General features: G+C 46.0%; 2 protein-coding genes across 7 annotated transcripts; both read right to left on the reverse strand.

Annotated features, from left to right (window-relative positions):
* Nucleotides 1-91: 91 nt before the first annotated feature.
* rmp24 (ribonuclease MRP subunit p24) lies at nucleotides 92-9626 on the reverse strand. The gene is made up of 6 exons (XM_077549160.1): nucleotides 9559-9626; nucleotides 6174-6260; nucleotides 5489-5502; nucleotides 4925-5136; nucleotides 1248-1438; nucleotides 92-1171 (listed from the first exon to the last, which is right to left on the reverse strand). The coding sequence occupies exons 1-6, from the start codon at nucleotides 9624-9626 to the stop codon at nucleotides 994-996; spliced, it is 750 nt and encodes a 249-aa protein (XP_077405286.1). The 3' UTR covers nucleotides 92-993.
* LOC144037839 (voltage-dependent calcium channel gamma-7 subunit-like) lies at nucleotides 7902-19240 on the reverse strand. 6 transcript variants are annotated; one of them, XM_077549710.1, is made up of 8 exons: nucleotides 15243-15610; nucleotides 14898-14989; nucleotides 13686-13881; nucleotides 13526-13612; nucleotides 12816-12956; nucleotides 12230-12375; nucleotides 9189-12038; nucleotides 7903-8517 (listed from the first exon to the last, which is right to left on the reverse strand). In XM_077549710.1, exons 3-7 carry the CDS (start codon nucleotides 13879-13881, stop codon nucleotides 11613-11615), a joined length of 996 nt encoding a protein of 331 aa, XP_077405836.1. In that variant the 5' UTR covers nucleotides 14898-14989; nucleotides 15243-15610; the 3' UTR covers nucleotides 7903-8517; nucleotides 9189-11612. The 6 variants fall into 6 exon arrangements, with proteins under 6 accessions (XP_077405840.1, XP_077405839.1, XP_077405836.1 ...); XM_077549712.1 differs by having other exon boundaries at nucleotides 14898-15040; XM_077549714.1 differs by lacking the exons at nucleotides 14898-14989; nucleotides 15243-15610 and adding an exon at nucleotides 18724-19240 and having other exon boundaries at nucleotides 7902-8517.
* Nucleotides 19241-19329: the final 89 nt, after the last annotated feature.

Raw genomic sequence — 19329 nt, forward strand, 5'->3', positions numbered from 1 at the left:
ATAAAAACAATTAAAAAGTAATATGTCCTAAACTCCTATGTTAAATATTTTGTGTATTTATTCAAATACTAAAAAAAAATGACAACAGCGGTTTCACTTTCTGAAAAGGTTTTATTTAAGGTGACACAGAATGATGAGGTATTAAAACTTCAAGCATTAAACAGTACACTGCTGAGCTAAATGGGTGGCAAAGGCAGTAGAACCCCCCAAACATACTTGATAGAAATAGGTATGGGAAGAATTTATTTTAACCAAAATGAAAAATATTCAGTCTATTAATACAACAACATTTATTTAACTTGCAAATATATCTTTCTATATAAAGGTATATTTGTAACAAAAGTAGAGACAGCAAATTATGCTATTATGTAAATCAAGAAATAAAGGCATAGGGGGGGAAATAACAATGATACATGATGCGTATTTAAAAAAAATAAAAGAAAAAAATAAAAGTTTAACCCTTAGTTGTAAAAAGTAAAATTAAGCAAAAAGAAATTTCGCATTCATATGCAGCCAGCACATACAGCCAAGACACACTTAAGTACAATATGCCAAATGACTTCTTGGCTTCACTTAAAAAAAACAACAACAGAAGAGACTATATAAGCTTAACCGCTCACAAAATTACGTTCTCAAACAAAATGAATGAAGGTGATCATGTTTGTAAATTTCTTACAAAGCTAAGTTTGAAAAGGTGACAACCAGCGTATCCAACCGCACCAAATGACATCACTGTCGCGTTGATCAATACTGAATGAATCCTCAAATTTCCCATAAATGGCAGTGAAGCAGAAACGCTTATTTGAGGATTTTTCACACCAAAACCTCCAAACACCGTCACAGGTGAGGTCATTGAGGTTCAAAGCGGCGCTGTTGCAACCTCCCAGCCAGAGGGGGCGCTGTAACAGCAAAGGAAAGCAAAAGTAGCCTCCCATCCTTCCCTTGTAAACAGCGTGCCTTGTTAACAAAAGCAAAAGAAGAAGAAGAAGCGACTCAGAGTGAGGAAAGGAAGTCCTTCAAGCTGTCCTTCCTGGTGACCGGCTTATCCTCGCACATCAGAATGTTCCTCAGACGCCGGACCACCCAGTTCTTCCCTTTGGGGTGGGCCTTGGCGGAAGGGGTGGATGAGGAGGAGGAGATTGAGCCAGGCGTGCCGGAGGACGCGGCCGACCTGGCGAACGGGTCAAAAGAGGAGTTAAGACCATCTCACGTTGAGTCCTAGGTCACTTCAGCTGGATTGAGCTCACCTGGGGGTGCGGTGGGGGGTCTTGTCCTTGCTGGGCGTCTTCCCAGGCGTGTTCCTGGCATTGGACCCTTTGGCTGACGGAGGGGTCTTGTGCTTGCTGCTGCTGCTGCCCGGGGCGGGGAAGCTGGACAAAAACTCGCGGCTCATTCCTTTGTGGCTGGATGTTTTGCCGCAGGTGTGGCAGGTGGCCATCTGAGAACACAAATCCTAATTGAACTCATTCACTGGCAGACGTTTTCACTGAAGCAACCCCCTTCGCTCCCGGCTGTTTGACTGAATTTTGACCCACAGAACCTACCAAAGAAAGATTAAGACTCTTCTTTCATCAGGAAAAAAAAAGTATATTTCTATCTGTTTCAGTTTTGTAGCAATTAGCATTAGAATATAGCTAAGTTTCATCATTATTCACAAATCCGCTTAGAACTGTGGGTTAATCAGCTTGTTTTTAACATGGCCCTGGTTGGTCTCTTATACTCTGCTGCCACCTGCTGGCCGTTTTTGTAATAACCACCATTTATTCAACTGTTCTTTGCAGTTGAGAGGCTGCATCAAAGCCTCCTGTATGCTCTAGCATTTTAAAAAAAAAAAAAAAAACATTAATAAAAAACGTATAAGTACGTCTTTGGGACATTTAAAATAGAATGTATTTATACGTTTTGGGGAGCAAAACAGGAAATTGTTTGAAATTGAAATTATTGTGGTTTGTAAGTTGTGCTGTCATTGTTGACTATTTTTTAGAATCGATTCATTGACTAATCTGATTCATTTGAATTTTGCTTTAAAGTGTATGACAAAAGCAAATTTTGTTGTGAATTCCAGGGCTGGAAAGTCCTCCAATTTCACCAAGTGACAGGAAAGTGGGTGGACATATTTCTAATAAGCGCAATCGCAATTTGTGAGAAGGCAGCATGAAAGCGGCAGTAAACAAATGCCTTCAGATGCCTTTTGCAGTTGTTGTGACTCATTTCAGACCCCTGAGACACAACAAACCCAATGTTTTTTTTTTTTAACAACCCCCCATGTGGCGACATGTCACCCCTCCAAACATCTGAGCTGCTGAGGAATGTTCCAGGAAGTGATTCATTTAAACAGCTGAGCTTCTCTCGTAGCTTTTTTGTATCGTTGTGAAAAGTGAGGACGGACGGGATGCGCTTGGATTCAAGCCAATGAGAGGATGAGGAGAGGCACGTCTATATGGGGTGGGGGGGGGTGGATGCAAAAACATGAGACGGGTGGATGACGACTTTTCCCTGCATCAACTCTACCAACTTCGTATTAAAAACGGCAGGAAGGCGAGGCCTTGCGCGCATTTGCAGCAGGTTCCTATTTCATGGCCGCCTGCTTGAAATGAACTCTCAGCAGCAAATAAAGCGAAGATCATTTAAGAGACAATTGCATAATCTCCGTAACGAGCCAAGCCTGCGGGGACGTGTGATCGAACTTTCCTCCTTTTTTGCTTCGTCAGCTGCCACTGTGCAAAAAGTTTTCATCTCCTCTGCATACACAGTAAAATCAAAGAGTCAAAGGGGGTCACAACCAGACCACCTGCCCAACAAAACCTGAAAGCTGACGAGGTCAAAAAACAAACAAAAAAAAAAAAAACTCACCGACACGAAGGTAGCCATATTGCGACAGGTGACCGCGTTGCTTTGCTCCGTAGTAGTTTTTACTACACCGGGGAGAGCACGTCCGCTTTTATAGCCGTCTGGCTAACCGGACCGCCCACAGAGGGGGGGAGGGGGTTTTGGGGGGGGGGGGCTGACTTTAGGAATGACTGGCCAGCAGGGCTGGATTTATTGGTGGCATTCCCAGCACTGAGCAGAACCCCGCACAAGCTCATCCAGTGACGTGTAAACATCTTCCAAACGGTTCTGGGAAACCAAACGGATCAATAGAAAGCCAACGCATATTTGCACTTTTGATGGCGTTAAAGCAGGGCTGGCCAACCTACGGCCCGTGGGTCATAGGCGGACCAGAGATTTCGATCTGTCACCAGTGCCACCACATTTCACCACACACGAGAAGTTTGGTCAAGTGCTGGTGACTTCTTTGAGTTTGGCGTTTCATGGCAAGTCACCAAAGTCCATCGCGCGCATACTCCGCCCACAAACGCAATCATCGGCAAGCTAGCTTTACACGGCCGTCCATCGAGGATACAAATTTGGTAGCAATCACACAAAATCTCAAGTTGTAATTTGTTTACGGAATGGGATAAAATGACCCCAAAAAATGGCAGGTAAGAACTAAAATATGGACTCATGATGGTCGTAGCTAGCAAATTTCATGTTGCTAACTGAAACAGACTCTTGCCTTGTGAAGCAAAGTTATTTTAGAGTTTTCAAAATTGGCCTAAATGCTCTGCCTACCAAATGTCTGACTTTAGAGTTGCAGTTGTGTCTTGCATACATGCTTCAAATAACAGAAAAATTATCTGCAGAACTAAATCATCATTCAAAGACATTTGCAAATTGGTCAAATCGAACCTAAAATTGATACTTTGAACCAAAATGCCAGATCTCAGGTGTCTTTTTTTGTCAGTCTACCCGAGATAGTCAAAAAAAAATCATTTTGTTAAAGCAACACTAAGGAACTTTGAGTTTATGTTGATTATGGTGGCGCCATGAGGACAAATTGTTATATCTGAAGGGAGGATGTTGGATTTTTTTTCTCCGTCCCCGCAAAAAATAAATAAACAAATAAAAGACTTCAACGGGTCACTTTTCTGACGTCACGTCCGCCCTTTGCTCATTGGTTGAGTCCACTGTCTGTTAGCTCAGGTTTGCCTCGCCTCACAAATGCCACCGATAGGGCGGTTGACGAGACGATCTAGCACCTGAGTCTAAAGCCAAACTGTGGCAGGGAGGTTTTAGCCCCTGGTGCTAGCTGGATAGCTATCTCCCTAGCAGGTAAATGAGCACAATGGGAGCTAGCTAGCTAGCTAGCAGCAGGAGCTAAATGCAAACTGTGGCAGGGTTTTTCTCTTTGTGGACCTGGATTTGCCACCTCTGCCGGTCGCACGTGCAGTGTTAAGATGAAGCATCATTGGGGCATGTGACAACTTCCCGAGAAGCCCTGCAGGCGCTCTCGTAAAGTTGTCAAAGCAGACAAATCAGACAAATCGAATGGATGCCGGCAGAATGAGAGGCTGACGCGCTGCGGTCAATTGTGACCGAATCCGAGGGAAATGAGAAAATGGCTGGTGGTGAAGCAGCGACTGTTGCTGGAGGTCGACCTCGCCTCGCGACCCTTCCAGGAAGCGTTTTTTTTTCAACCACTTAAGATCCGTGTTTTGTTTTTTTTCCGCATTGCCCGGGAAAGAAAAATAAACGTTTCTTTCTCCATTTATGGTCTCGGCCCTCGCGATTTGACTAACGAGCTATTATCATATAATCTGACCAGCAACCTCACAGAGGAAGGATGAATTACATGACAGGCACCGACTGATTTGTACCCTGAACACCCATGGGACACACTTGCTAGTTGCTAATGCTACGCTAGCAAAACGGTGCATTCAGGGTACTTTCACAGTGTCTTAAACGTCAATTTTCTACGATGATAACGTTTTAAGGGGAAAACAATTGGCAGTTTGTGTTGGCCGATGTTTGAAGGCCTGTAATGGGCCTTAAAATGGGTGCGGCCCTACGTTGCACCCCAGCCGGCACGCGTCGTCTGTCTCACCAGTACTGAGGACGACGTCCAGAAGCGTCGCAGCAGGCGTTTCTGCATCAGGCTGAGCGCTTTACCCGCAGCTCTCCGCCGCAGGAGCCGCCGCACCCTGGTGGACGGACGCCGCTTAGGTCGTAGGCGCACCCGCCGGTCGTCGGGCCCGAGCCGCTGGAAGCAGTACTCGCACACTGACAACTTCACGGCGGGTTCGAGCGTCTTTCCGCCTGAAAATGAGGACATTGAAGCGTGTAACAAGTGATAGGAGAGTCTTTCCTCAACACGCATTCCGTGATGTAATGTTAGCTATTAGCAGTAAACAGCGCGACAGTCGTGATAGCACTTGGCCGAGGCTGTCGAGCGTCACATCGCTGGCTAACGCTGTGGATTTTAACTGGCACGAGCCTGACAGCGTGCGTGTTAGAAAGACGCCAAAGCAGCTGGTGGGTTGACTGAGGTTTAGCGACACTGACAAGGTGCCGCTTGCTAGCGCAGTCTGTTCTTTACGGCCGCAGGGCGACCAACGATAAAATGGATGTAAATGGAGCAAAACTCTTCGCGAGTGAGCGGATGACTTACCAAAATGCTTCGCACTGTGGAGGAAATGGAGAGAGAAAAGAAGACGAATTAGAAAAAATGACTACAACTTAACACACCTAAATGATTTTGCGAATTATTATGTAGTTTGCAGATGGGAGGATGGACAAACACAAGCAAAACTGGACAGACTCTTAGAATGCGTTCACACTTGACAAGTTGGGTCCACTGTGGATGCAATTTTGGTGTGCACCAAGGAAGCGTACCAAGACCACTTAATTTTAATTTTTTTTTAATTTTTAGACCACTTCAAAAGGCGGGCCATTAGACCGCTTTTGTCATGGTTTGCTTCTTGTTAGCTCAACTGTTGAACACTGCAAAAAACTGAAGGAAGAAGCAACATTTAACAGTCAAGTTTGGCAGTCAAAGCATTGAGTGCCGTGGATGAACTTTATTAACTAATCACAGTCACACACAAAAAAAGTATATTATTATTATTTTATTTTAATGCATTTATTTCTTTATTTTACTTACTGTATTTTAGTATTTTTTTTTAGTGTGCGAATCTCAATGTGCAGCACTTTGGAAACGCTTGTTTATCAAATATGCAATAGAAAAAAAGTGGATTGGATAATTTTGTTGCACATTTTACTCGACAACTTTTGGCCTGATGTCAAAGATTACTGAGTGAACAATAAGCAAAGCAGGACCTTGATGTTTTTCTTACATATGGACCCCAGTATGAAGTATGAACACACTCAGGGTATAGTTTGGTTCAAGTTTCCACTGGTTGAAGAAAAAATGGTGAAAATATCTGATAATATTGTACCCCAAAAAGTATGGCCAGCCAGACTATATATAAATCAGCCTTTTTAAGCTAAAAGATCAAAGGACCGTCAGCCGTTTTCGTGGCTGCACTTGTGCCTAAAATGAGCGGAAGCCAACTTGGGGTCTGCCAAACAATACATGGCAACCCACCAAAATACATCAGTAGCCTCAACTCCCCACTGTGAGCCTCCTCTTTTGGAGCGCCTGCAATGACATATTTGTGCTCTCATTGAAGTGAGCCACTGCTTAGTCTGCCTAAAATTAGCTGCGGCCTTGAATCAATGAAAGGATTTTTTTTTAAATTGGGCCGCACGTGCGTTTGGGAGGCCTGGATGTTGTTTGGGGTCGGGTTTGATCTGGTGGCGCCTGCCAGCAGGCGTTTGTTGATGTGCTCTAGCCCGAAGGTGAGACATTACACGAGAGATACGAGGACAGAGGAAGATTGGAAACTAATTTCCATCGCTTGTCTCTCAAATCAGACCCGGTCAGCCTTTGATCCGCTCCCAATTTAATAAAATGTCCTGGATTAAACTGGCAGTTTGTTTATAGAGTTCACGCCCGAAATAAAAAAAAAAAGTGTGAATGAAAAGTTTAGCCGACGCTTTCCTCAATTTCAATGACATTGGAACAATCCATACTTGAAGACACAATTTGCATCATTTTTAATTGCTGGATTTGTAACGTTTTGCGCTTTAAAGCAGGCCATCAAACTTCACCTCCGTGCTCCGCCAACAAATTCAAATTTGGCAGCAATCAGACAAAAGTTGGACTCCTGAGAGTTAACACAAGCTTCCTTGGTGGAGGTAACATCTATGAAAGGACTGCTGTTTCCAGGCCAGGATCTTGAAGAATTTTGTCTTCCCACAATCTCTCTAGTGAGCGTCTGCCGGTCATAAACGAGCGCTTCCTTATTTACATTCTTGTCACGAATCTCCTTTTAAGTGCATGTTTAGTCGCGGCGATCAACAGGAGAGATGCAATCAGCAAAAGTGCTGGAACGTCGCCCCAGACATGTACCGTCCACCTTTTCCGGGATTGCAAACATCTCATTTCCCACAAGCATTTTTTTTTTTTTTGCATACAAAGTATGCGTGACTGATTGGCCACAAACTTTGTACAGTCAATCATTCCAGCAGCAAAAACGGCACATGCTGCGTCAAATCAATCATCATAAACATAATATATATATATATATATATATATATTTATTAATGTTAAATTACATTTAATTTGCCACACTAATATGTATCAAACGGAGCATTTCTAATATTGTTACGCCAAAATGTACTTCCTGGAAGACGATAATATTGTTTTTACGAATTTGCTGTTCTGACGTCACAACATGCTATGCAAAACTTGACCACTACAGGACGCTACAAACACGCTTAACTCCTCCGGTGCTATCCCACCATCCTTAACAAAAACTAACGCCAATGAGAGTTGTGAGAATGCATTGTGAAGTGTTAAATAATGAGAAACTGCTGTTTTCTTACCGGAAAAATCGAGATATTTCCGGACAGCTTTCTTGAAACAGCATGGACGCGTTTAGCATAAACCTGCCCGATAATTCTTTGGCGCTCATTTCCCCACACTTTTGGTGCATTACCGCGTTAGTCTTCTTGGTAATTAAGAGTTTATAATCCAAACGAGTGATCTATGTAGCCAAATAGTGACGCTTAGTGGTCGTAGACGTGCGGAAACACGCTAGCCGGAGAAGCACTTTCGGTCGCGAAGCGATGACCTCAAAGAGCGCGGTGCATTATGGGAAACTGGGTCCAGGCGCTTCTAAACGCATTTTTAATGATAAAAAACAAAAAAAAACAATCAAAAGTTATGTAGTGTAGTCACAATTACTCACAAACAACTATTCGTTGGAGAGAGAAAAATATTTATAAGTCTAAATAAATACGTTTAATTTGACTCTGTAAAGCGGGAATTCAACTCCAGGTGTCGCTGTAAGGCTCCAAATTCTCAGTGGACTCCCAGGGAAACACTGCGGGGAGGAAAAATGTGTCATCGCCTATTTTGAGGCGGCACTTGGGAGAAGGAGGAAGGTGAACACCACCGATGTTTGAGCACAAACCCAAGCAAGTCGAGCGCAAAGGCTCCGCTTCTGAGTTCAACCAACGACGACGAGAAACAGTTGCAAATTTAGAATAGCTCTGTTTGGAGAATGGAGTTTGTTTTGGAGCTGTGACAATACCCCACTGGCTTCATAAGGACTCTGACCGCTTCCAGAACATCTGCAGACAAAAGGTACGTTGTTCAAAAGGAAGAAGAAAAAATTATATGTATCATATTTGCATGGTTGTTGTTAATCATTGTGGTGTCATAACTGGACAACGATCCTAACCACAATATTAGGTACTGCATAGTGCAAGTCAAGAGCTCTATCACAAATTCAAATAATTTGACTGACACTTCCAGAGAGATGCTCATTTTATTGATACTATTGATATTATTTGGGGTGCATTTTGAAGTGGTGAACAATGACAGTTATCCCTAATTTTGACCCTCTTATTGAGGTCACCTAAATAGCCGAAATATCTTTATGACTGCGTCAACCATTCTAAAGGCACATTTTGCTTTCCAAGTGTCGGACCTTCAGATGTACAGGTGTGCCTAATATTGTGGCAGGTGTGTTTGTTTCTATTAAATCACCCAAGCAGCACAAACTGATGATGATGGGAGTCGAGCACTCTCCTGACTTTATTGCCAAGTAAATCTCGTTATCAGTCGCTGTCAGGCTTCCTCTGCGTGTGTGTGTGTGTGTGTGTGTGTGTGTGTGTGTGTAAGTGTGCAGTCTACCGATAAACAGATTTCCCCTGAAGACTTTCAAATTGACTCACGATTCTCACGGAGGACCAGCTTTACCCCCTCAGAGTGTGAAATCTTGTGTGGAAAATGCCATTACCTGGTTGAGATGGCTTTGATGATGTCATACATCACATCCTATGGCGGGAGAAATAGAGTGCGGAATGTCCAATTAGCATTAGCACCAACTTCTTCCTGGAACTCAACAAGTGGCAAGGAATGTTTGCCAAATTCAGCCTCTTGAAACCACTTCCACATAGCAGCATCATTTGGTATGCATGCCCGTCACGAGCAGTCGGGAGGAGCCGTGCCCTAAAAGATACCGGCAGTCTGCCATTTTGACTTGAAGCAGCCATTTTAGGGTCATTTTGCCGGTTTTCCTTTCCAATCACAGCGACCGACCGGAGTGGAGGTGATGGAAGACGCGTGATGTCATCTTCCTCCTGCAGGGTTCGACACATTTAGCTCACCCGCGCTGACACGACTGCAGGGGGCTGTGATCGCCCCGCGTGGCTCGATGACTCACAAGGAAGGTCATGGATACATTTTGCTTCCTTGGTTATAGAAGTGCCCTTATTTGAATTGGAACGCCGTTTTAGTAAAGTGTGTAAAACATTGTGCAGGATGGAGGTTCTATGACATGACCGCGAGAAGATGGTTTGAATTATTTGAAGGTAAATCCGAACATTCTCTGCATATTGCGATGGAGGACGTCTCTCAAGGTCAATAGTTGTTGAAAGTTAGATTGTTATTGATCTGAATGTGTGTGCGTCACTTCCTTTGTATTTGATTTTTTCCACAAAGTATTCTTCTACCATTCAATGTGGGTAAAATTCTATCTGTAAAATGAGTTATGTGTTAAAGTCATCAAACTTTGAGAAACTCAAATCCTTTGCAAATTTGTCTCTTCTATCTGCCTAGCAAGTGCTTCAAATTTGCGCGCAATCGGAGGAGTTCAATCGAATGCGTCCCTCTGGCCCGTCGCTCTATAATTATTCATCTCCTGCTTGCTTTGTCCTTCACCTCCTTTGATGTCTTCCGAGTTGTCCTCAATGTAGGTCAGACCTACTTTAGCAAGCTGCAATAGCACGGAGCAGACTGTTGGGGGCGCCATTGGCTCTCATGAATGAACTGTAGCGAAAAGCACTTTGCCACAGTCCTCGTGTGTCAGGATTTCCATTTTTGGCATTTTCTCCAGGGACCACTTTTGTTATTAAACATCTTTTTGAGGCTATTTGGGCCACATATTTGTTTATTTGTTTGGTTCCAGTGACGAATGAGGTGTCAGCACCCTGTAACGCAGCGCATGAGTCGAGTTTGACCCGGGAAATACATCAGATTCATCGTTTTTTTTGTAGTTCATTTTTGTGGATCAAAGATGCTGTATCTTCTTCAATTTTGAATGATTGATGACTTGCGTTCACTTGTGTCATGGAAAATGTTGACTCCCATCGCAAAATTGATGACGCGCCATAAAAGTCCTTTTTTTTATAAACAAGCACCAGATAAAGATCAATGGTAAGTCATTTGATGTGTTGTTTTTCTTCTTTGCAGGCCATCAGCCATTAATTGTCATCCGGAGCTGAAGGTGACCTTTTGGTCGGGTCCGGGGCTGCAACACAGGACATGGGTCGTCCCTCTCGTCCCCGCTCGTGTCTTGTGTTGCAGCCAGCGGCTCGGCCAGTCTGCGTTGCGTCCATTTTTTTCCATTGACATCATTTTGCAAAGATCGAGCGCAAACTCCGTTTGTTCCAATTCTTTCCAGGGCAGAACATTTTCCAAAAGTGATCCGTTCACAATGTGGCAAAGCTGCACATTTGATTCGAATGATCAGGCTTGCGGATGATCTGATCATTTCAATCAGGTGCGTTGGAGGAGGGGAACCACCTCAAACAGGTCGGACGGAGTTTGTGAGCCGGCAAATGTTTCTCGCGTGTCCAACTAAGGCCGCTTTGTTGCGGTCGTGCAGGACGGCGCTGGTGGGCGTCGGCATCCCCCCCCCGCCGACGCCTTCTCCCCGCTGGTGGCGGCCATCTTGGCGGTGGGCCTGGGCGCTCCGCTGGCCATCCTGCTGATGGGCGGAGTCTACGTGTGCCTGCGCAAAAGATGGCCGTCGTCCTCGGACAGCGCGTAGCAGCCCATCAACGTCGCACGACTCTTCCTTTGTCCTCTTTTAATTTTCTTAAAGTTTCCTCTTTTGAATGCTGTTTTCAAACAAATAAATGCTTTTTTTTACTTGTGTTCAGCTCATTCCACAATGTTTCATTCGCGCGCGCGATGCGTCACATGACATTTGTGCACGCGGATGTGATTGAACTCGGCGTGTGTGGCTGGTGTCCGTTTCCCGCCTCCCAAGTCAGCGTTCTTGTTGAGCATCTCAGCGGCGTCGCGTCATCATCCGTCCTCCTCCCATTTGCGGCTGTCGTCACGGCAACCGAGCGCCTTCACGCGTGTTTTTGGATGTGCGAGCGTCTGTTTGTGCGCGCGTGTGCACAACATGTCCACGGCACGTCTCGCACGCGACCTAGCAGGGCGAGGCGCTCATCATCGCGTGCGCATGGTAGCGCGGTGGGAGAACGGGCGAGGGCGGAGCCGCCATGGGCAGGTGGTCGCCCAGGTGGGGGCGGGGCTGGGGGCGGGGCTGGCCGTGGCGCGCCCGCGGGAGCACGTCGTCGTCATGGTCGCGTTGGAGCGAATGTGGCGGGAAAGAGGCGGACGAGGAGGAGGAGGAGGCGGGCGCGGCGCGGTTGAGCTGGATGGAGATGTCCGAAGAGACGTCAGATTGGCTGCGGCCGCGAGGGGGCGGGGCCCACGCGTCGGGATGCAGGAAGTGGCCGCTGTAGTCGCTGCAGTCGGACGCGCGGGGGCGGTACATGGCGGGGTGCGGCCGGAACAGCTCCTCCTCCGCGTAGCGCTTCATGAACAGGTACACGGACATCACGCCTGCGCCCTGCAACACGCACACGCACGCACGTTACCTGGGCGACACCTAGTGGAATGGTCGCCAAACAATTGAGGAAATGCAAATGATTGAAATTGCACGTCTATCCCTCACACTTGTCTGCTCATGACACGTCACCATGGCAACAAGCACAAGTGTGTGTGAGATGATTTGTGTGTGCGCATGCACGCGCGCGTCACCTCTTTGAGCAGGAAGGAGGCGGCGGCGAGCGCAAAGGACCACCCGTAACGATAGTGGAAGAAGTGCTCGGCTTCGCGCGGTCGATTCATCACTTCGTCGTTGATGCTGGAGATGTACAACACCAGACCCACCACCAAGCTCAGGCCTACACACGCACGCACGCACGCACACACACACGCGCACACACACACACACACACACACACACACACACACACACACACACACACACACACAATTGGGTTCACAATGCATTTACATGCATGTCAACGTATGTACATACTACACATTGTGTGTTTAAAACAAGCTCTAAAGTCATTTTTGGAAAAGATGATTTGATTTGACAATCAGCATTTTGGAGAAAACAAAGAATTATGAGCAGGAAGTTGGATGTCAAAGCTGCAATTGCCACTTTTGTCCCCAAGATGGCAGCATTGCCACATCCAACTATTTGGCTGGCGTGCGCACCCGCGATGACGTCATCATATTAGCCGAAGTGCAAAATGGAGATTTGCCTGGCAGACGAGTGGTCTGGATGACGTCATCATCAATGGCGGGAACATGAATTGTGAATCAAAACCCGAACCTGACAGGATGAAGAAGATTCCGGAGACGAAGGCCAGGATGGTCCGCTGAGGCCTGGCGTGACCCACGCTGCTGACCACCACGGCGATGAAGACGAACAGCAGCGACACCAGCGGGAACGGCGTTGCCGTGCGCACCGTCTCTAAAAGCGCCGCGCAAACGAGGGGCCACAAGGTCATCATCGACTTGCACCGCAACGCTCACACGCACTCCTGAAAACACCTCATATGCAATCTTGCAAAACTCACCTCAACATGACTGAAACTCTCGCATCAACAACCACTGAAACTCTCATATACTGTACGCGACTGCACAGGTGGACGCAATCCTGCAGGTTTGGGAGGTTTCCCTCTTCCGACACCAGCTGATTGTTACGCAGAGCTTGCTGATGAGCTGATCAGTTATCAGCTGTGTTGGAGAAGGGAAACATCCAAAACCTGCAGGACCGCAGTTTGACACCTATGCACTACTGAAACTCACACACTACAGAAACTCTCACTTTCCCTCTACTGAAACTCATATTACTGAATCTGTTACATAAACACACACGCACACACTACTGAACTCTGACCTAATTACTGAAACTCATTAACACGACTGCAACTCACACACAACTGAAATGCTTTTCCAAGCACTACTGACTTTCTATGGACTCCACATTCCGGCATACATGAGCAACGTTCAGGACGAGGCGTCGTCATGGCGACTCACTGAGGATGTTGGCCGTGTTCTCGGTGGTGATCTCCGCCTCGGGCTCGCTGAAGTACTCGGACGCCACGCAGCGGCCGTTCTCGGGGCCTGAGCGGCAAATTAGGAATTACCAGGATGCCGCGGGCGCTACATGCTAACACGCTAGCAGGCCGGTGCTCACCTGCCACGAAGCAGACGCGCCACAGGCCCGAGTGCAGCGCCATCTTGACCTGGGTGCTCTGGTTGTGCTGCAGGACCACGCCCTCCTCCATCAGCAGCCAATAGTCGCTGGACACGGCCGCGCCCACCAGCAGGAGGCCACACCCCCCCAACGAAGACGACAGCAGCGTCAGCGCGCGCGTGCTGAAGCCGCTCATCTGACACAAAAAGACACAAAAGTCAATGAGGCCTTTGGCATCAACACAAGGCGTGCACAGTTTGTGTGATTTTGAAGTAGGGTTCGAAAAAACGGTTCGGGTTTCAACTTTTGGATATTGAATACGTTGGATATTGATATAGGAATTTTGGGGTTGAAAGTTTCAAAAACAAAACATTTAACTGTCGGCATGCGTCAATTTCCAAAGTCGGGTTTCAAAGTGTGACTCGGGTGTCACTAACTTGGGACGCAACGATGCGAACAAAGCGTCTCGTGAAGATGACCTCATCGGCCAGGGTCATGTGACCAAAGATGTCTCAAAGTCTCCGACGCAGGTGACGCGCGGACGGCGCTTTCAGTGGCGGGGAAACCAACACGGGTTCTGTTCACTGACCCGACTCGCAACAACCGCCGCCAACAAATAAACACATTTGCGTGCGCAAGGTAAGTTACAGCATATAAAAATAATTATATGACAATACATGATATCATTCGATACAACCGCAAGACGTTTAAATGAACAATAAACAACCATGTATACATAGAAAGTATTTGTTTTTTCATTAAAAAAAAAAAACCACGACCGTATAGTAAGGCGTTTTTGTTTCCTTTTTTTTTTTTTAAACGACCATGTTTAATAAAAAAATAATTTTTAAAATAAAAAAAATAAAAATTCACACAAATATACAGTGTGCATGTACAAGTTTGCTGAGTAGAAAAAAAATCTCAATAATCAATTTATAGATTCACATCGGGATTAATCGGTATCGAATGGAATCGTGACCTATGAATCGTAATACGAATGGAATCGCCAGGTATTAAGCAATTCACCACCCTACAATCCAGTGCATCATGATATGCTCATCCTATTACATGGTGATGTCATGCGTCCTGATACATGACATCAAATGATACAACATGAAGACAGCGATATGATATTACATCATATACGCACGGTGATTTCATTTGACCACGATATCATGTATCCTGATACGACACGATATGCACAGTGCTTACATTTTCTCAACCGCTTCTTCCTCACAGGGGTCGCGGGGGGTGCTGGAGCCTATCCCTGGCCGTTTCGGGCAGTAGGCGGCGTACACCCTGAACTGGTGGCCAACCAACATAACATATGACATCATCATGTCTGGATCCTGATACTGCATGGGATACACAAGATCCTATTTTTATGTATCCTGATACAACAGTGATATCATATTCCATCCTATTTGTGTCCTGATACAATATGACGCATCGTGAGGTCTCCTTGAGACATGATAACACGATATGACATCATGATATCACGTCTCCTGATACAAGGATGCAAACGGATATCATGCAACATGTCTTGACGATACGCACATCTTACAAGCGATATCGCCACCTGCCCAACGATGCGGTCGCCGACGCTGTCCGAGGTCCTGAAGGTGCTGCAGCACACTCGAGGGTTGAGCACGATGACAACACGCGCGCACACGCACGCACGCCACCTGTACACTTGCAAACGTCCGACAAACACCTGAGCGAGTCCACTGAGAGAGGAGAGCAGAAGTGAGAGGTGGCGCGAGGTGAAGAGGAGGAAGAGGAAGAGGAGGAAGAGGAGGAACTCACCTTTTGGCGCTGGGATGTGCGCACATGTGAGAAGGTGCGAGCACACTGTGGCGGCTCGCGCACCAAACTGCAGTTTTTGCTCCTCTCTCGCTCTCGCTCTCTCGCTCCATCCCTCCCTCGTTCTCACAGTGCCCCCCCCCCCCCCCCTCCCTTGCACTCCTTCAGCACTGCAGAGAATCTCCATTTGTGCTTTTGCTCCACTTTTTGCCCCCTCATGAATAAAATGACGTTCTAATGTTGCATCAGGATGTCCGGTAGCAAAATGCAGCAAACGAAGACGACATTCACAACTACAGCCACTTCCTATTTGTTGCTTTTTGCAGAGAAGAGCAAGTAACCAACTTTTGTTAGCCCGTATATGGCGTTTTGCATTGTGTGTTAGCATTAAGCTAGTGGAGGGCAAAGTTTGGAATGTGTTTTTTTTTTAAATACAGTATATAAACTTATTAGTGGCCCGGGTAGCTGAATGACACAGAGGACGGTTGGACAGACAGACAGACGGAATTGTTGTTTTTTTCAGGTCGCCTGCTGAGAAGTCACATGACGGCCAGGAGGAGGAGAAGAGGAAGAAGGTCAGCTGGAGGGAACGCATACAGCCGCTCGCTGGCTGTTATTCGTGTTTTTCCTTTGTGGTCCTCCCGCCCCCGCTCGCTATTTTTAGACGGCTGGCAGGGAAATCCGATAGAGCGGCGCTGAGTTATTTATAGATCATACGAGCGTTGATCTAACATGTGAGCGGCCATCATCATTACTGCGGATGCTTCACACACACACACACACACACACACACACACACACACACACACACACACACACACACACACACACACACTTGCCTTTGCATGATCGTGGGGCCATCTCAGTGACATGATGCATTTCCTAGCCCCTCCCCCTAACCCAACCGTCAAAAATGATTGCCTACCCCACCACCGCCCCCCCCCCCCCATTCGCAACTGTAACCCAATTCAAAGCTAAACTCTAGAAGCAAGTCTTGAGCCTCAAAAAGAGGTCTAAAGTTGTGGGGACAATTTCAAGTCGGTCCCCACAATGGTAGTTAAACCTGGAAAAGCACGCGTGTTTGTAGCAAAGACAAGAGCACGCACACACACACAGAGTACGCAGGATTCATTCACGGCAACGTCATGACACGCCTCTCTTGTTGTTGGTGACCTCCGCCAAGGCTGAAATGCTCCGGAAAAAGGTGACATGAATTGATTGGCCATGAAAAATGCACTTTTTCTTTTTGCATTTTGATGACATTGAAGAGAATCACAAAAGCATTTTTGTAATCAACTTGAATGCAAAATCAGATTGTATCCAATTCATCAATGGAAGAATCAATTCTGAACTATGTGATAGTGATCCTCTTCCTTCCTTCCTTCCTTGCTTCCTTTCCGTCCTTTAAAGCTGATGGACCAAAATGAACCCAATTTTGGTCGAACCTGCGACTTGGGTTGATTGGAGCCAACATTGGCTTGTTTTGGACAAAAACAATCCGGAGACTTGGCCCAAATTGACCCAAGCGGCAACGGTCCACTTTTGATCCAACTTCTCTTAGAACTGCTGGGTTAAACAAAATGACACATTTTTCTGGATTGTTTTTTGCAAAATTGGACCCAAGCAGTGGATGGGTCCAATTTTGAGCCCAATTCGGTTCTCTTTGATCCACATGCGTGCGTGCGTGCGTGCGTGCGTGTTGTGATGACCGTATCATGTGAAGCGGCGTCCTCGCATCTTGCTGGCCGTCTTCCTTCGCTCCTCCCTCCTTTCTTGCACCCGCTGCCGGCCATGCATATTTACACACAAACACAAATCGACGTCATGATTTGATTTCACTCGCGTTTGAATTCTTTGACGGCAGCAAAGCTTGGATAAAGAGAACTAAAGTTAAACCAAGCAAGTGGTGAATGTAAGCATTTGGAACTTTTGAATTGACACGTGACAGTTAGAATTAGTGCTGATGTTCCCATGATGCAATGTGACCTATGAATACTAAATTAGGATGTTCGTTTGTGTTCTGGTCCAGTTGACCCATTTAGGACGGATGCGAGGAAGCGTGTGTGTGTGTGCGTGCGTGCGCACACACTTCTACGTGCATGTGTGTGACAGGCTGCAGGCCCGATGAAGACCTGACGTGAACTGTGTGTGTGTGTGAGTGCGTGCGTGCGCGCACAAATCTGATGTGTTAATTGCAAACATGTCGCCTCTTCCTCACACATTCCAAAAATAGATTTGATGCAACATGGCGACCATTCTCTCATTTGTTGTGTGATTGGCTGGCGACCAGTCCGGGGCGTATCCTCAGCTGGCATCAAGTCCAGCTCACGTAAATGAGGACAAAAAATGAAGGCGCTGCTGTCAAAAGTGTAGTTGCAAATTGTGGCCACTAGCTGGCAGCATTTCTCTATCAGAATGTGAACCCAAAAAATCTAACTGCTTGTAGACATTTTTTTTTTTTACTTATTGGCTTCTCATTTTTGATGCACCTTCTTTCATAATACAAACGCAAAAAATACAAAATTAGTAAAAAATAATAATAATAATAATAACCCCAATTGAGATTTGAAAGTATTTTTGACCTCATCTTTTGCAATCCATAAGACAATCTTGTTCACATTTGGTGTTGTTGACCTTTTTGTGTCTATTAGCATGTTAGCATTGTTAGCATTGTTAGCCTTATGTTGGAAGCAGACGTGGCCCTTCATTGGGGACTGAAAGCCTGACAGGGCCAACATCTGAATGTCCATTTCACGGCAGGGTTCCTTCAAGGTCGCAAAACAGTAGCGAGGAAATTGTGTTTGTGGAATGCGGTCTTAAGTTGACCGGATTCCCCCCCCAGGATCATGTTACAATTTGACAAAATAACAATCATGTACAAAAAGGCAATATGAAGCCCGTATCCCACTGAGGGGTGAACCTTTGTGGCACTAGGAAATGTTCATTTAATATCAGGGTTCATTCAAGGTCGGGCTTCCTAAACATTCTCAAAAGAGTCCTAATGGTTCTCTTAACGGTCTTAAATGGCCTTTATTGTTGCAAGGACATTTTGAACATGTTCAAGAAAGACCATTTCGAGAACTTTTAGGAAACGCGGCGACCTTGAAGGAACCCTGACGTGAAATCAACATTCATTAGCGTCACAGACTTAACAATACGTGACATTACACAGAGAGAGATGATTTCACATTCAATATTCGATTTCCAAACTTGAAATCAAATCCATGGGACTCACCAGTCAGTGTGAATGCTGATGATTTGGAGAAGACGACATCCCGCCTCCTTTCCGTCCTTTTGTCACTCCTGACTGTCTGATGAAGATTTTGTTTCATTTTCCCCCCAAATGTGACATTTTGAAGGGCCGAGGCATCTGACATTGACACCGCAACACATAGAAGCTGAAATCTGATTGAGGAAATGAAAAAAAAAAAAAGTGGCAACCACGACTGGACGTCAGGCAGCCAAGACACACGCTGTCAAATGCTAACAGACTGTTGGAAATGTATCAAACAACGAATACCTTGCAGGCCCTGACTGCACACCACTCGTTAGCAATGTTGAAAACATCTTTTGCTGTTCCTCTTAAGCTTTCTGCTCACGACACATTGGCGACGTTGTAGCCTAAGCTAGCTCTGTTGGCCTGTTAGCATAAGCTAACAGGGTAATGGCCTTGCTATTTCCTAACATTAGCTGAGCGCTAACCATTGTGATTGTCTTTGCATCGAAGGGTTCACCTTCTCGTTAGCTGTTTGTTAGCATTTGTGACTCACCTGTTAGCATTTGCAGATAAGCTCCGTTAGCATCCTCACGCTAAATGCAAAAGGATTCTCTCCCTCTGATC

Source organism: Vanacampus margaritifer, chromosome 17 (assembly GCF_051991255.1).
Source record: "Vanacampus margaritifer isolate UIUO_Vmar chromosome 17, RoL_Vmar_1.0, whole genome shotgun sequence".
Taxonomy (NCBI): domain Eukaryota; kingdom Metazoa; phylum Chordata; class Actinopteri; order Syngnathiformes; family Syngnathidae; genus Vanacampus; species Vanacampus margaritifer.